The sequence below is a fragment of the Diabrotica virgifera genome, chromosome 3, assembly GCF_917563875.1.
Source record: "Diabrotica virgifera virgifera chromosome 3, PGI_DIABVI_V3a".
NCBI lineage: Eukaryota > Metazoa > Arthropoda > Insecta > Coleoptera > Chrysomelidae > Diabrotica > Diabrotica virgifera.
In genome coordinates, this window is record NC_065445.1 from 10,292,803 (window position 1) to 10,311,351 (window position 18,549).

Below are 18,549 nucleotides of genomic sequence, written 5' to 3' on the forward strand. Positions count from 1 at the left end.
TAACACTCACACCACTCGCTTCCTTCCTCTTTATACATCTAAACCTTCTATCCCACACACTTCTTCTTCTTCAGGTGCCGTCCTCGTTCCGAAGTTTGGCTATCATCAAGGCTATGCGTATTTTTGATACCGTAGATCTAAATAATTGGCAGCTGCTGCACTTGTACCAATCTCTTAAATTCTTCAACCATGAATGTTTTCTTCTGCCAATGGATCTTTTACCTATTATTTTTCCCTGAATAATTAATTGTAGTAGCTGGTACTTTTGTCCCCTCATTATATGTCCCAAGTATTGCAGTTTGCGCTTTTTAATAGTAAGCGCAAGTTCTTTTTCTTTCTGCATCCTTCGCAACACTTCCATGTTTGTCACTCTATCTGTCCACGATATTCTCAGTATCCTGCGGTACATCCACATCTCGAATGCTTCTATTTTCCTTGTATCGATCTTTTTCAGTGTCCAAGCTTCCATTCCATAGAAAAGAACTGACAGCACGTAACATCTCATCGTGTGTGTGTCATCCCACACACACGACACAGTAAATCCAATCTCCAGGGGACATGAGGAAATTCCCAGCGTATGGTGTTCTCATGTCCGAAGATCAAAGAGGTCAGCCTGATCTCCAAGCTACGTCCGTCCCCTCCTCTCTAATTGCAGACATAACCTTGAGGAGACTTCACTTGTTTTAAATCTTGGATGCTCTGAAAAATCGGGCATCTGAGAGGCCTTCCTGCAGTGATGCAGCCTACGTAGGAGTGACGTTATGCGCCTTTTACCCTTGTTTACCTTTTTTTTGTGAAATTTGTAGAATTGATTCTTCTCCAAATGGATACCCATCCAGTAAGTCAGTAGTCTTGATTTTTGACCTTGATTACTGGCTCTCTTTACTGGGGCTTGCGTTATTACTGTTTTTTTCCAGTATTTACATATTCCCATCCCAAAAGTATTACCAATTAAGATATAAAACTAAAAAGACCAAGAAAAAATTATTATAATAAAAAATGTAGCGCCATCACTATTCGTTTAATTTGTAATTTTAAGAACTCATTTGAAACCTAAAAAGCAATCATTAAAAACTCATTGGAACTAATGAAAGCATAGTTAAGAAATAATTATATACGTGTCTGTTGATGATTATTTATGTATAATATAAGTATCTTGATTTTTCAATACTTTTACAATTATTTTAGCGACCTTATAAAGGACATGAATAAGGTTAACTCTAAAACTGAGATGCGCCCTACAAAACCATTACAAACTATACAAGAAGGCGTCATAAAAACAAGAAAATGTATACATAAATTACGATACTTCCAAATTATGGGAACCAACTGTCTATATTCTTCGTAAAAACAATTTCATTTATTTATGTATAGCGTTAACAGGCCTTTCAGGCATATTGCTGGATGGATAATTTACATCGTTTTCTGTTTTTAGCTGTCAGCTTCCAATCCCTGATTCCCAACTCACTGACATCTTCCATCATTGCATCTCTCCATTTTCGTCTTGGTCTCTCTCTCTCTCTCTTTTTACCACCAGATGCTCTCCAACCAATATTCTTGACTTGTCTGCCCTTCATTCTTTCTAGATGACCGAACCATTTTAGTGTGCATTTTATCACTATTTTTTATATCGGCGAGTTAAGATAAAGTTGGTACACTTCGTTCGCCAGTCTTCTCCGTTCTACCTCTACTGCTGTTCCCCCAAATATTCTGCGACGCATCTTCCTTTCCCAGACTTCCAATCTATTCTTTATGGTTTTATTTATAGTCCATGCCTCAACATATTGTAAGTCTTATTATCTTTTGTATAGTCTTATTTTTGTATTGCGCAATATTTCTTTAGCATTAATTATTTTGTTCATAGACCCAACGCAGCTATTACTCTTGGTCAGTCTTACTAGATTTCTGTTTCTTCCTTACATGTCTGATCGATAAGACCAAATACATTATATCCGTCACCCTCTCAAATTCTAACTCTGATCCATGTCCCACCTCTAATTTAAAGTGACCCCTGGTGGTGCTTTTTCTTTTCTTCCTTAGTATATTAACTTAAATTAAATTTAAGTTCAATCTTAGCGCTAGCCCGAAACAGTCTTTTTGCCATACTTGCCAGTAGGGTGCATCGAAAAAATAAAAGTTGGAAATGTTATATCTAATAGCGTGAAAAAGTTGCTAGTGTTATTTTTCAACATATTAATATTTTTAATTTTTTTTTCTAAGCGAATTTTGTGCCCACCAACGACCTTGAATTTTATTATATATCTGATTTTTATGGAAATTTCAATTTATATTATTTGGAATAAAATATGTGCTAACTCGATCTAAGATCAATTAAAGAAAACTTAAAATGTTTTCAATTACAAATTTAAACGATATTTAAAGTTTTATTTGTTTTTTTAGTCTCCCCAACCCCTTTGAAATGTCCCGCTTCGTGAATCCGTGCGTGTAATTTTCACTTATGTTTGGTGCGCTGCCTTACTTTGTTATTATTGTTGTTTGTAAATTAAAGATTTTTAAAATAGATAAACCAGGACCATGGGGAATAAAATCAAGATGTACTGTGGACAGCCCCATTTTTGGTCAACCACCAAATATACCTGAAAATGTTTTACCGAAATACAAACAAGCAATGAAGTTTTTTGGTTGCAAGAGGATAAAAAATCAGCAAGAAAGAGCCAGAATTTTCTGGTTTTGCCGAACAGGTTGCAATTAAATTGGAGGAAATATGGAAAAAGGCTTTATTTCCAATAATTTAACATACAAGAATTATTCAGCTTTTAAAAGCCTATCATGACAAATATATGAAACTTATGAAACCATTTAAGAACAGACAAAACAGTGAATTCTACAAAAATACAATTCAACGCTTTAAGAACAAAACTAAAACTACACGTTTCGATCTTGCAGCATGCAATTGTGATACTCTGATTAATTGTCTTTGTAGCAAATTTTAAAAAGTGCCTCTGGTTGAGCGCAAATTTCTATTAAATTAAAGAGGTCCCAGAAAAATGGTAATAAGCTCGATTGATAGGGAAAACAAAAACAAATATAATCAGAGAGAACAACGGTAAAAGAAGAAAGTTACCGATGCAAATACAAAACTTTAGCTCAAGTAAAAAACAGTACCAAGTTTTATAGTCAATCGATCGGGGAAGAACACATAACACTTGTGCATGGGCGAGGGTCCAAATATTTCGGATATGGGTATCCGCTCTCTGGTATATCAGAAAGTATCAAATCTAGCTATTGCATGTGACGAAACAGTCGTAAATACTGGAGCTAAGGGTGATGTAATACGGCTGTTAGAAGAACATCTTAAAAAACCGCTTCAGTGGTTTACATGTCTGCGACATTCAAATGATCTACCCCTTGGACATCAAAAGAAGTTTGCCAGTGACCAAATCAAAAAACGTGAGGGTCTTCATACTTTCTCCTATAAAAATTTTGATTCAAACGACTACTTTGAGTTAATTAACTAACAAGAATAACATCTTACAGAACCACCTATATTCTCTAGATTTTCGAGTGACAATCTGCGAGATTTTATTAAGAATCCTAACTTAGACCCTTTTAACATTGAGATTGAGAAATGTCACTTCCAAAAACAATGTGTAGAACGATGTGTCAAGCTTGTGACACAAGCTTCTCTAGCAGTTTGTGGAGCGTATTCGAGGGATGGATTTATAAAAACTCGAATTGATTCCAGAAAAACTATGTCTCACTTTAATGCTAAATCCGAAGACATCTTCGAATAGATTGCTTTTACCATATTTTTTTGTAATATTTATATACCTAATTTTGTACTTTGCTTTATATTTATGTTAGTATTAAAAAACTTAAGTGACGTCAGGGAGACGGATGTTAGGCTATTTTGTTATAAAAAGAATGTTTTAGTATACTTTTCTTAAGTAAACTTTTTAGTTGCCTTGTGAAACCAGAAAATATTTTCCAATTTAAACCAAATTTATTTATTCAAGTTATATAAGGTATTACATTTCCCTTACAAAAAAAAATCGCATATTAATGTATTTTTTCTAATTATTAGTTGCCGTGGGGGGGCAGAAAAGAGTTTTTTATTTCAACGCAATAACTACTAAATAGTGTGTTAGGCAACTTTTGTGAGCTATTACATTTTCGTTTCGAAATAAAAATTTTTTTCGTCTGTTAACATTTTTTCAAAATTTTTAATTGTCTTGGGGGGGGGCAGAAGATATTTTCCAATTTCGAAAAGAACTTAAGAGTTGATTGGGTAACTTCTGTAAGGTATTACTTTTCCATAGCAAAAAAAAAATTTTCGCCTTTTTTGATGCACTCTACTTACACTTCTTCTACACTTATTGCACTGAGAACCACATCATCAGCATACGCCATGCATTGTTGTTCTTTGTAGAAAATAGTACCGGAGCTACTTATCCCACCATCCCTCACAATTTGTTCCAGAACTATATTTAATAACAAAGTGGACAATGGGTCTCCTTGAAGCACCCCTTTTTCACTTCAAATTCTTCTGAGACTGTACCATTGTATTTCACAGCACAAATGGTAATAAAACAAATTCATGGTAAAAGTAAAAAACCTTTAATAAAGCTTTTAAACAGCTGACACCATTTTTTTAAAACTTAAATCTAGGTTTACTAAATTTATATATTTTATTGCAGAGGAAAAAGACCTTAAAGTACCTCTAGAAAACGACCTTTGGCTTACAAGGTATTTGAGGCCTTGTAAGTACTACCCAGAAAGTGCCTGCGATCTGGTAAGTAATGTCATTATGTATTGTAACCCAGGTTTAGAATTTTACAAATATTTACGTTACATATTGTATAAGCAATAAATATTCTGTAAAGATTAATTCTGAAACTTTCTTTTTGGTTGATTATGATGATGTTGTTCTGAAGCTATTTCTTTGTGGAATTTTTTTAATCAACTATTTTAAATAGGAAATAAGCTACAATTTTACCAAAAAAATGATTTTATTAACGTTTCAAAGCCCAAATCGGGTTTCGTTGTCAAAATACAAAATACTGCTAAAATAAACAAAAATGTTGTTGCTAAGTAAAAAAATTCTTCTAATAATTTATTTAATCTGACTCATTTATATTGGCAATTCAGACGTATATTATACATTTTAAAGTAGAAGACTTTAAAATGATATCGCCAATATTTATAAGTTGCATGCCTGGGACAACTTTACTAAAAGATAGTTCATTCGATTACATGAAATCAATCACAACTCAAGAATATCTGTTACAAAAAATCATAGCACATGATCTGTGTGTATTTAAAAAGACAACCAAATGCAAGAATGACAGTAAAATTCTCGCGTTAGAGATTCCATAGTAAATCACGAGGGAAAACCAGAAAAAAACCTCGTGATACTATCCCGATATCGTAAGTATTTAATTTACTTTAAAAAAAAACTAATACCAAATTATGCCTTTAATATGTTTAAAATATAAATAATATTAATAATACATATATATACAATAAGTAATACTAAAATATAAAATTTGTACTAACTCGATATGTTATTGACTTACTAATCGTGGTATTTTCTTTTTATTGACTTCCTCTCTCAGTATGGGTAACCACATCCTACTGCATTCTACCGAGGAATTTGCGACACAATTGGTTTCATTTAGCATAATTACAGCCACTTCTTTGATTTTTCTCTTTTTATTATCTGATTCTTTCAGGACTATACTTGAATCTCTCCACTGAACTCTATGTCCATTATCCCATGAGTGTTGACATGTTTGTGATCTATCAAATTCTCTATTTTTAATATAAGACTGATGTTCACTTATTCTAACGTTTAATGGTCTTGATGTTTCACCTAAATAAAATTGTTCGCATTCACTTAGACCGACCCATTTGTAGTACCATCAATTCTCCTTGTAGTGAACTATCAAAATTTTTATTAAATATTATAAAACCATTTGCAAATAATATTGACACATTTATAAAAAATACACAACATTTTTTAAACAAATTATCAAATATTGAATTTAATCCAAATAATATTTGAGTAAGTTTTGATATAAACAGTTTATTTACAAATGTGCCATTAGATAAAACTTTAATAGTTATTTATGATATAAGTGTTAAAAGTACACGTTTAAGGCACGCATGTGAAAGTTTGCAGAATGAGCGACAGCGAGTTCTGCAATTCACATGAGTGCCTTAAAAAGCTACTTTTTAACACACATATCATACAATATTTTTTCTACAAACGTAATTACAGGAAAATATATACAAAAACTTTTACTTGAACTTGACTGACATTCCAATTTTATATTTTTTTGACATTACATCAAAATTGTATATAAATATATAAATTTTTTTTAAAGCACTAGTGCCTTAAAGTATCATTTTTAACGTTCGTATGGAGTGCTAAAAACTGCATTTTTAACAAGGTTGTAGAAAAACATAATTAAAACGAAATTAGAAAATGATAGTACTTTGACAACTAGGACAAGACTAAATGTATCAGCTATAATGGAGTTATTGATATTATGTACTAATAATACCTATTTTCAACTAAATAATGAATTATATAAACAAAATTTTGGTCTAGCAATGAGCTCTTCTTTATCTCCATTATTGGCTAATATATTTATGGAAGATTTCGAAACTAATATCATTTCTAAACAAAATTTAAAACCCACAGTATGGTGGAGATATTTAGATGATGTGTTTTCAATATGGCCTCATAGATCAGAATTGTTGGATACATTCCTGAATATTATAAACGATCAAGAAGAGACAATAAAATTTACAATGGAAAAGGAATACAATAACACTTTGCCTTTCCTCGATGTTTTAGTCTCAAAGAAAGATACTGGATATGAGACTAAGGGCCGGTTGTTCGAACGCTAATCAACAATGATCATTATTAAATATTTAATTACTTTCACCAAAACTGTCAATGTCAACTTTGTTTGGGTCGCTGAAAACATAATTAATTACAATTATGAGATTTATTATTAATTATGTTAATAATTATTGTTATATTAATTGATTATAGTCTGAAATGGACTTCTGGAGAAGATCTGCTGGTATATCAAGAATACAAAAAATCAGAAATACAAGAATATTGGAGATAATGGATGTAAAGCATACAATAATGGACGATATAAAAACAAAGCAACTAAGATGGTTTGGCCACGTACAACGTATGGAAGAAGACAGATTACCCAAGCAAGTGCTACGATGGGCACCAAAAGGACGGCGGAAAAGAGGAAGACCTAGGAAAAGCTGGATAGAAGGAATCCATAGGGAAATCATAGAAAGAGGCTTGAACGAAGACATGTGCTACGATCGAGAGCAATGGCGATTGGGAATCGGAAGACGTCGTAGAACGTTATGAACCGATTGTATATATATATATATATATATATATATATATATATATATATATATATATACAGGGTGGTGAATCAGAAAACGGGCCATAGGAAACTCAATGTAAAATTTTAAACTGTTGAATTCCTGCTTCCCTAATTATGTTACATCAAAAGTCATAAGAAGTTATTTGTAGAGGATTGAAATCTGTATCAAAAACAGAAGTTACAATTGTTCTACGATTTAAACACATTCCAAAATTTTGAAAAATATGATGTATTTAGCGCAGTAGGTATGTGTGGGCATGTTAGGCCACAAGTTACTATTTAACTGACAGTGAGCACACTATTGACTGAAGAAAATCTTTATTATTAATACTTTCTCCTTAACTGAGGGTATCTTATCAACTTTATTGTGTTTTAAACAATAAATGATAAAATAAATAAAAAAATTGACAGTTCAAATTGTTAATATAATAACTTAATTGTCACCAAATGCAGCCTTATACACATTATTGCACTGTGTGTGGCCTAACTTTGGCGTATTACTCTGAAAATTGTATTATATTTTTACAAAATTTTTAATAATTATTGTTCGTAGAACAATATTAACAGTTGTTTTCAGTACAGATTTCAATTCTCTACAAATAGTTTCTTATGACTTTTGATGTAAAATAATTAGGGAAGCAGGAATTCAACAGTTTAGAATTTTACATTGAGTTTCCTATGGCCCGTTTTCCAATTCACCACCCGGTATATATATATATATATATATAACAAACAAGGTTGAAATATTGGGGTAGCAGCAATCTCAAAGAAAACTCTTTATAATAATTCCAAGCTTTCGATAATGTTTATTATCATCTTCAGGAAACTACAAATATAAATATACAGTATTTAACAATTAGTCTAACTAAAATCAATAAAAATTGTTATGTTAGTTTATATTATCTTAGTTTCCTGAAGATGATAATAAACATTATCGAAAGCTTGGAATTATTATAAAGAGTTTTCTTTGAGATTGCTGCTACCCCAATATTTCAACCTTGTTTCCTAACTGTTCAGCAAAGATTATATACCTGTTATATATATATATATATATATATATATATATATATATATATATATATATATATATATATATATATATATATATATATGTATATATATATATAATTGATTATAGTCTCAGAATTGTAATTAATTATTTGATAATGATAATTGTTGATTAGCGTTCGAACAACCGGCCCTAAGTGTATAGAAAACCAACACACACCAACAGATATCTCAATTACGAATCAAATCACAACATCAACGTTAAAAAGGGAATCATTAAATCCTGATATGATAGAGCCAAAATTACTTGTTCTAACGAAAATTCATTTTTAGAAGAAAAACAATTGTTAACATCTGTTATACCATATATTATAAAAGGACTATCCGAGAAACTTAAAACAATAGGAAATAAATTTAACATTTCAACAACATTCAAAACAACAAACACATTGAGATCTACTCTATCTAAAACTAAACCTAACAATGAACAAGAAAGAACAAAGAATTGCATTTATAAAATATCTTTTGAATGCGAAAAATTTTATTTAGGTGAAACATCAAGACCATTAAACGTTAGAATAAGTGAACATCAGTCTTATATTAAAAATAGAGAATTTGATAGATCTCAAATATCTCAACACGCATGGGATAATGAACATAGAGTTCAGTGGAGAGATTCAAGTATAGTCCTGAAAGAATCAGATAGTAAAAAGAGAAAAATCAAAGAAGCGGCTCTAATTATGCTAAATGAAACCAATTGTGTCGCAAATTCCTCGGTAGAATGCAGTAGGATGTGGTTACCCATACTGAAAGAGGAAGTCAATAGAAAGAAAATATCACGATTAGTGAGTCAATAACATATCGAGTTAGTACAAATTTTATATTTTACTATTAATTATTGTATATATATGTATTATTAATATTATTTATAATTTAAACATATTAAAGTCAGGATTTGGTATTAATTTTATTTTTTTTTTTTTTTTTGAAAGTAAATTAAATGTAAGACCAAATACTTACGATGTCGGGATAGTATCACGAGGTTTTTTCCTGGTTTTCCCTCGTGATCTACTATGGAATCTCTAACGCGAGAATTTTACTGTCATCGTTGGATTTGGTTGTCTTTTTAAAGACAGATCATATGCTATGATTTTTTGTGACAGATATTCTTGAGGTGGGATTGATTTCATGTAATCGAATGAACTATCTTTTAGTAAAGTCGTCCCAGGAAGGCAACTCATAAATATTGGCGATATCATTTTAAAGTCTTCTACTTTAAAATGTATAATATACGTCTGAATTGTAAATATAAATGAGTCAGATTAAATAATTTATTAGAAGAATTTTTTTACTTAGCAACAACATTTTTGTTTATTTTAGTAGTATTTTGTATTTTGATAACGAAACCCGATTTGGGCTTCGAAACGTTAATAAAATCATTTTTTTGGTAAAATTGTGGCTTATTTCCCATTGAAAATAGTTGATTATAAAAATGCCACAAAGAAATAGCTTCAGAACAACATCATCATAATCAACCAAAAAGAAAGTTTCAGAATTAATCTTTACAGAACATTTATTGCTTTACAATATGTAACGTAAATATTTGTTAAAACTAAATCAATTAAATTCCTCTACATTAAAAAATTTTCTATTTTTGTTACAGATCAAGAGATATTACAAATTCAAAATTACACACTCCGGTGTATACGATGGATTGATGCCCAGTAAAGAAAAGAATATTTTTGAACAAAATATTCTAACAGTACAACCAAACAGAGATCAGTTAGGCAGAAGAATTTTAATTATTGAATTAGGAAGTAAGTGTTTTTTAAAATGTTGAATGGGTTCATTTAAAATATGTGAGTTCATTTCAAATGAAGTAAAGAAACACAGACTTACAAAATTTTGTCGAAGTAAATTAAATGATTGTGAGTAAGTCTGTGTTTTTTTACTTCATTTTAAGTGTTTTTTCTTATTTTCTCAATATTTTACTGTAAAAGCTTTAATCGGTAGTTTTAAACTTGCCGTTATAGTTTATTTATGGCTTAGAGCGACTTGATGCATTCCCTGTTTATCTGTTCAGAATTTTCTGCCCACATGTTATATCTTTAAACCAGAAGATATGTCTTCTTCAGTTATTGCTGCATATCTATATTGTATAATCACAATTTAGTCTAGGCGCCAGAGGGTCATCGTGTCCATTTTAATTCTGATGGACAAACTCAACGATTTCTTATGGATTTTTGGCTGCTGATTACGAATTTCGAGGGTAGATTTCGATCCGAGTGGTCAAAAAATTGTTATAAACAATTTAATAAGGATCCGGCTCATAAACTAAAAGAGATAAAAAATATGTTTCAAATAAAATTTGTTCCTTAATAAAGAACGAAGAAAAAAATGTTTACTAAACTTAAATCAAACAATTGGAAGTCAAGATATTGTAAAATTAGTGCACAATGCAAATTGCAAAAGCAAAATAAGTATTTTTCGAAGCTTAATCGATCGTAACTCGGCTTCTACGCGTGCAAACGAGCCTTAATAGGTTTTATTTTAAAGCTTGTTTAATAAGATTCCAAACATAGTTTGTTAAATTACTTTATCTTCATTTGTTTTAAAGTTATACCCGTTTGAATTTATAATTTTCTTAAAATAATTGTACATTAATTTGTTTATAAGGATTTCAAGCAAATTTGAGCTATAAACATTTATACTTTAATTAAGAATAATGATAAAAGAACTCAAGACAAACAATTTGAGATTACGAAATTGTTCGTAAGTTTATTTTTGGCCAAAATATCGATATTTTAATGGCGCGCTATGAGGCGCACGATCGGCTCACTGTCAAGTGTTTTTCGACGCTTTATCGATCGTAACTCGGCTTCTACGCATGCAAATGAGCTTTTCAAGGTCTCATTTTAAACCTTAATTGATAGACTAAGCACTTAATTAATAGACATTTTCCTAACCTCAATAAATCCTTTTGAGTTCTTCTATTATTAATGTTAATTAAAGTATAAATGTTTATTGCTCAAATTTACTACAAACTCTTATAAACAAATTAATGTCCAAATTTTTTAAGAAAATTATAACTTTAAACGAGTATAACTTTAAAACAAATGAAGATAAAGTATGAGACCTTGAAAAGCTCATTTGCATGAGTAGAAGCCGAGTTACGATCGACAAAGCGTCGAAAAATACTTGACAGTGAGCCGATCTTGCGCCTTATAGCGCGCCATTAAAATATCGATATCTTGGCCAAAAATAAACTTACGAATATTTTCGTAAGCTCATAATGTTCCTTTTGAATTCTTCTATCATTATTGTTAATTAAAAGTATAAATGTTTATAGCTCAAATTTGCTTGAAACCCTTATAAACAAATTAATGTACATTTTTTTAGGAAAATTGTAACTTCAAACGGGTATAACTTTAAAACAAATAAAGATAAAATAATTTAGCAAACTTTACTTGGAAGCTTATTAATTAAACTTTAAAATAAGACCTTCTTGCTTGCGTAGAAGAGAAGTTACAATCGATAAAGCTTCGAAAAATACTTATTTTGCAATTTGCAATTTGCATTCTGCACTAATTTTACAATATCTTGAGTCCTAATTCTTGGATTTAAGTGTAATAAACGTTTTTTCTTCGTTTTTATTAAGTAATAAATTTTATTTGAAACATTTTTTTATCTCTTTTAGTTTATGAGCCAGAGCCTTATAAACAATTAAATTGTTTATAACAATTTTTTGACACTCAGATCGAAATCAACCCTCGAAATTCGTAATCAGCTGCCAAAAAACTATAAGAAATCATTGAGTTTGTCCATCAGAATTGAAAAGGTCACGGTGACTTCTATTTGGCCCCTAGATTAATTGTATTATTCTCCCCATTATATGACCCTACCAGTTCTACTGTTTTCCCACCACACCTCAAAGTAATTTATTTCTATAGCTGTTATTTTTATTTCGTGCAAAAATTTTCGTGTATTTTATTGGCAAAATCAAAGTATGATAATTTTGACTCAAGTTACAAATGTCAGTTCAAAAGTAGGACACAAGAGTTTATATAAATTAATATCACTCCAGTAGGAGGTTACTCTGCCCCTGAGTGAACGTTCAATTTGTCCTATGTAGCATGAGTTACATCCATTACAAGAGATGTGGTATATGTCTATTGATCTCCTTCATCCCATCTTTCGTCAATAATTGTGTTTGTGAAGATGTGTCTGTTTTCATAAAATTTATCTGTATAGTAATCTCGGTGAATCTAAAACCACAAAAATTAGGTAAACCGATTACGAAAGATTTTTATAAAGTTTGGTATCTATTTTGGTTTTTGTAAGTGTGTCTTCGTTAAATATAGATATAGGTTGATATTAAAATCGATATCAATATCAATATCAGCATGGCACCTTTAAATGACAATTCGAACAAAAACAAAACACTTCAAAATCGTTCTATTTAATTTAATTGCACACTTATTTATAAAAAAAAAAGTACTAAAATTGTCACAAGGTGCAATACAAGTTCAATTCATTAACTAAAATAGCCATTAATTGCATAATTGTATGCAATCATATTGTATAAAGCATTACGATAAGATAATTAATTAAATACTATCAAATTAAGTGGTAACTATAATAAATCAACAGGCCTGTATCACATTTTAAATTATGTTATAGAAAATAAGCGATTTTTTTATTAACATTGTTACAAGACAAAAACAATGTCAATTAAATATTTTTAAACAAGACTTGGATTTTCCAAAGCTATTGATAATTTCAATAAGATAGGGTTGAATGATCGAATATATTAATTTTTTTTTTATAGATAAAAGGCAAATATCGAGCAAAGTTATTTATTAAATTAAAATCTTGGCCAAGTACTTTCGCCCTCAGTGCATCTTCAGGGACATCTAAAATAATTCGAAAACTAGTACAATCAGCTATTGTAATGATAGAAAAGGTGGAAAAACTTCGACAAGAAGTCCTCCCAGTCTATCCGGAAATACTTTCTTGGTAGTTCTTTCCTCTCTGTACGTGACCAATTTATATTATTCGTTCTTTCTTTATTTTAATCACCAAGTTTGTTTTTCAAAACAGAAGCTGCATTTACTGGTTTCTAAAAACCTTCAGGTCCCACTTAAACCTCAGGTCCCACTATTTCTAACTGGTCCATCAATTTTTCTGAAGATTTGTCTCTCCCATTTTCTGAGAGCTAATTTGTCCTTACTGAACGCTTAGGTCCATGATCTTATTTGCGTTGCTACTGGTAACTCTAGAGTTAAAGAACTACAGTAGATTGAAATAGTTTCTCTTGGCCACTGTTATCCTAGCTTTGATCTCTTCCATCACATAATTGTTTTCGGTCACTCTTGCACCCAAATATTTAAAACTGTCCTTCTCTCTTACCTGTATCCATTTATGGTGACTTTTTTATCTTATACTTCCCCTTTGTTCCTTAACATAAGCATGCGATTGTAATTAAGGACTAGATAGAACTCTTCCAAGAATACTAATGATGTCTTAAGTTTCCCTGATTTTGGTCCATTTTGTTAAATAGAGTTCAATTTGGTTTACCTGGTAACCTTCTCATGATTCTTTTTACGAGCCAACTTGAATAACACCTAGCCTTAAACCTGTTTTATCTATAGTTGCTTAGATTTCTTCGCCTACTTTAAGCCTACTTTTTGCTGATTTAAGCAAAGACTATTTATACCACAGACTCTTATAGTGCTGCATCTATTGCTGTCACTAATAATTTCAAAGGAGGATCTTTTTCTGTATTATTCATTTGTTTTTAACATTTTTTTTAAGCAAAAATTGGCCTTCGTTATAAAAATCTCACATTGTTGAAACAATTTTAATTAAACAATTAATTAATTATTAATTAATAATTTAAGACCAAAAAAATATTCAAAACTATAAAATTAATTTTTTCCTTTCAGAAAAATGGAAAACCGATAAGGTATCTTTAGATGAAGTATTCAAAGGCTGTGTTTTGTTCCTTGAAGCCGCCATGTTGGAACCAGAAAGTCAAGTCTGTGGAGCAGTGGTCATCTTCGACATGGATGGTTTGACGCTGTCCCAAACCACCAAATTTACCCCCTCGTTTGCCAAGAGAATAGTTGATTGGTTGCAGGTAAGACTGTTGATCAAATTGTATAAAGAATCTTTAATATAATTCAAATTTTTATGTTTTGTATCTCACTATTTAGAGCTTCTGTCAATAAAGTCACGATAGCGAATATGGTAGCCAACATGATATCCAACGATCAGACAACTAGAAGAAAAAGAAGAATGTTTTATATACTTTACCGAAACAATCTTCTTTCGTTGGAAATTGTTGATAATAATTTTACTCTGGTTTCATAAAGAATATTAGTCTCATAGCTCATGTGTAGCACATGGAGTTTGTCATAATCTTCTACATTTCTGAGCCAGTTCAGCTAGCTTCTGCTCCTGTCTATCTTGTCATTAGCCACTCAATTGATATGACAGCCAGTTTTAACCTAGTCAACTAACCTGTATTCCTAAAAAAGCTTCTTTGGCTTCTTTCCTATATGTTCAGTAGGACATATAGGAAAACATTGGAGACCTTAGAAAGGTAGACGATGAAGAGGAAGACCACAGATTTAGTAAGTAGAAGGCATAAAAAATAGCCGGAACAAATAGGAAGTATTTTGCTCAGAATAGATATCCATGTAAGAAGTTGGAAGACGCCTTAGCCAAATAATCAAATTGTCAAAAAATAGACGATAGAAGGCTAAGAAAAAAGAAATAGAGAAAGACAATTTAAAAAGTTATGAGAGCAGAGAAAGTTATCCAAAAATTATCCAGGAATGGATAGATGGAAGCAGTAGTCCAGGAACCAAAGCTTTTCACCTCGCAATTTTTACAGAATGGATCAATTTGCTTGAAAATTTGAGAATAAGTAGTGGATAGTCCATGGATCAAAATCTATATGATGCTGACAGGCGCTTTTACCATGGGGGTGGTTTCCACCCCATCTCGGAGGTTGAAATTTTTTATTATATTTTGACCGAAAAAGTTAATAAAAACATTCATTCTAAGCAAAGAATGTTCTGTATATTTTTTTGATAAAACTAATAGTTTTTTATTTATTCGCTATCGCTAGTTCTATATCTAAAAAAATCAATGTTTTTTGATGGTATACTCATTTACGATTCATTCAATTTTTGCCGTAGAACAAATTTTATCAAACCAAGTTCTTGGGAATTATATTACCTACAATTTCATATTCAAACATTTTTTCGTATCTCTGATGCTAATCTTTCTATTGTGAAGAAAATGGCATTTTTTACCAAATTGCAAACATTCGTTATTCGCTTTAAACTTCAGTTTTTTAAAAAATAATCACTCTAAGCCAGTCAAACCTTTAGAATCTATTAATAATATATAAATAAAGAAGAATAAAAGTCCAATGACTAAAAACGCAATTATTATGCTTCCAATTGGATTTCTCCTTTTTTTTTCAATATATTGATTTTTTAAACGTAACTTTTTTTATTTTTTATGTTCGTTAAATAAGAATTTTGTAGGTTCTTGCAAGATCTATAAGGCTATTAATATTAAATCCTTTTAAAATTCTCAGTCACAAAAAGAGGTCATTGAAAGGGTTGGTAAAGGTGGTTTTTACATGATATTACAAGTTTTAATTGTCAATTGCTTACTCAATTTTTGCAGTAAAAAAATTTTTTGCAAACCAATTTCTTGGGAATTAAATAAGCTACAATTTCATATTTAAAATATTTTTTCGTATCTCTGATTCTAATCTTTCTATTCTGAAGGAAAGGAAAAGAAAATCTTTCTTACCAAACTAGAAAAACTGGTTATTCGCTTTTTTTATTATTATTCTATTTTTTTTTTAAACTAATCATTCTAAGCCGATCAAACTTCTAGAATCTATTAACAATACATAAATCAAGAAAACCAAATCAGGTCAATGACAAATTTTAATTAGGGTTGTCGTTAGGGGGTTGTTTACGATCATTTTTTTGCTGAAAAAAATAGGGACTGACATTCTTTTCATTATAAGTCACTTAATTTTTTTAGCTAGAGATTTTTTTTATTTCTGGAGATACATATTTTTAAATACTTTAAATTAGTTTTAACAAGTTATCCTCGAAAAATGCATAGTTTTACCGTCCTTTGACTTTGAAACTACAATATTTAGCATTTGACGAAGAAGAGCCAACATATAATAAAGCATAGCTCGATTACTATTGGTCTTAAAGAAAATAAAAAGAAAACGATTTTGTTTATTTTTTCAAAAGGTACATTTTTGATAATTAAAGTTGTTTCGATACAACGAAAACTTTTTGAGTTATTAGCAGAAAACGGATTAAAAACATTGATTTTTTCGACATAAAACTAACACTTTCGATAACGAATAAATCGAAAACTATTAATTTTATCAAAAAATGTATAGAACGTTTTTTGCTTATAATGAATATTTTTACAAACTCTTGCGGTCAAAATATAATAAAAATTTCCATCCCCGAGATGGGGTGGCAACCACCCCATGGTAAAAGCGCCTTTTGGCATGATATAGATTTTGACTTGAATTATCCACTACTTATTCTCAAATTTTCAAGCAAATCGATCCATTCTGTAAAAGTTGCGAGGTTTTGTCCTATTTTAAGCTTCATTACTTGGACTACAGGTAAAGATATTTTTGTCTTCTTTTTAGGAGATACTTTTGGCAAACTTATTTTTGTTAATCAAAATATTGTATCAGACAGATAACAAACACTCAAAGTATAAACTTCTACAACCTATGAATCTATAATATTTTGATTTCCCTAAATAAAGACATAATGAGGGAAATTTTATAGAAAATAGACAACCTAAGGAAACGAAATGAAAATCATGATATACCGGAGAACAGTAACATAGCAAAAATATTGTATTTATAAAATGCCAATTTTATACTTCATAATCTCCAACATTAGAGTTAATTTCTCGAGAAAATAATTACATGCATCCATTGTCAGCAGACACGCAAACAATTTAATGACTTTTTGATGACAGACAGCTTGAAGCAGTACTTGGTCTATTACGTTAATTTACAAAGTCAAATGAGAAGTATATGTTCATAGGTAATTGTATAGGTAATTTATGCAACAGTTTTACCTTAAGTATAAAGAGCCATATTATAAATTAAGCATTCTCTACCGATTAGTTTTGAAATTTGACGTCATGGTCAATGACAATAAAATACTCATTCATACGTCGAATATTCTGTTTGACCCACATTGTTGTATGATGAAAGATGGCAGTTTAAATTTTCAGTTCACTTATATCCAAATCAGGGTAATTGGTGGTCCTCTCGAATGACTCACTATGATTATTTATCTTTTAGAATCTTAAAAACATCTTTGGGAGGTTCACGGTTGGCTTTTTAAGTTATATTTCAGTATCGGCATCCCAATTCATTCGCCACCATTATCCAGCCTTCTGGCTCCAAAGTTGAACATAACTTCTTCCTGTTCTGTCGTCTCGAGCTTCTTGCAGTCAAGTCCCAGAGAACCTTTTTGTGACTAGTAATATCAGAAAAATGGTAAATCTGGCAACATTGCAAGCATCAAATATGAAACCTCCATATTGCAGAAAGGGCGTATCCCCGTTTTTGTATAATATATAATATATATTTTGTATATAATAATTTGGATTATACATTTAAGATATAATTAGTCATTTCCAGACTTTGATGCACTCTGTACATTATAGTAGTGGAGTCTTGGATGCTAAATTTCCAATTACTAAAGCGTCATGGGGACCTACTGGAATGTGAAGATTAGGTCCTAAAACCAAAAACAGTTAAGTTTTCCATTTTAATGGGGATTTTCCATTATTTAATTTGATTTTTCATTTCCAAAAATCATTTTTCAGATTATAGCGCCATCTATCTATAATTACCCACTACCCTATCTCTAGTTACCCCCCACCCCACCTCGGTGAGGGGTCGTGTTTGGTGGCATTCGATAGATTTTTGAAAAATATTGAACACGTATTTTTCAGTTTTTCGATCTGATGTTCATTTCTAGAAATATTCACTGTTTTTTGTGAAACTTTATGACTCACCCATTTTCTTACGTTCAAATCGTTAGAATTTTTAAATATATGTTATAGT

At 30.6% G+C, this 18,549-nt stretch overlaps 1 protein-coding gene across 6 annotated transcripts in view; it reads left to right on the forward strand.

Annotated features, from left to right (window-relative positions):
- Positions 1–18,549, forward strand: part of LOC114324320 (alpha-tocopherol transfer protein-like) — a 161,335-nt gene that overhangs the window by 126,414 nt on the left and 16,372 nt on the right. For all 6 annotated transcript variants that reach the window (XM_028272140.2, XM_028272136.2, XM_028272129.2 and 3 more), the window contains exons 3-5: positions 4,659–4,753; positions 10,060–10,213; positions 14,342–14,535. In XM_028272140.2, the coding sequence (XP_028127941.1) occupies positions 4,659–4,753; positions 10,060–10,213; positions 14,342–14,535 (443 nt within the window). The remainder of the gene's footprint in view (positions 1–4,658; positions 4,754–10,059; positions 10,214–14,341; positions 14,536–18,549) is intronic.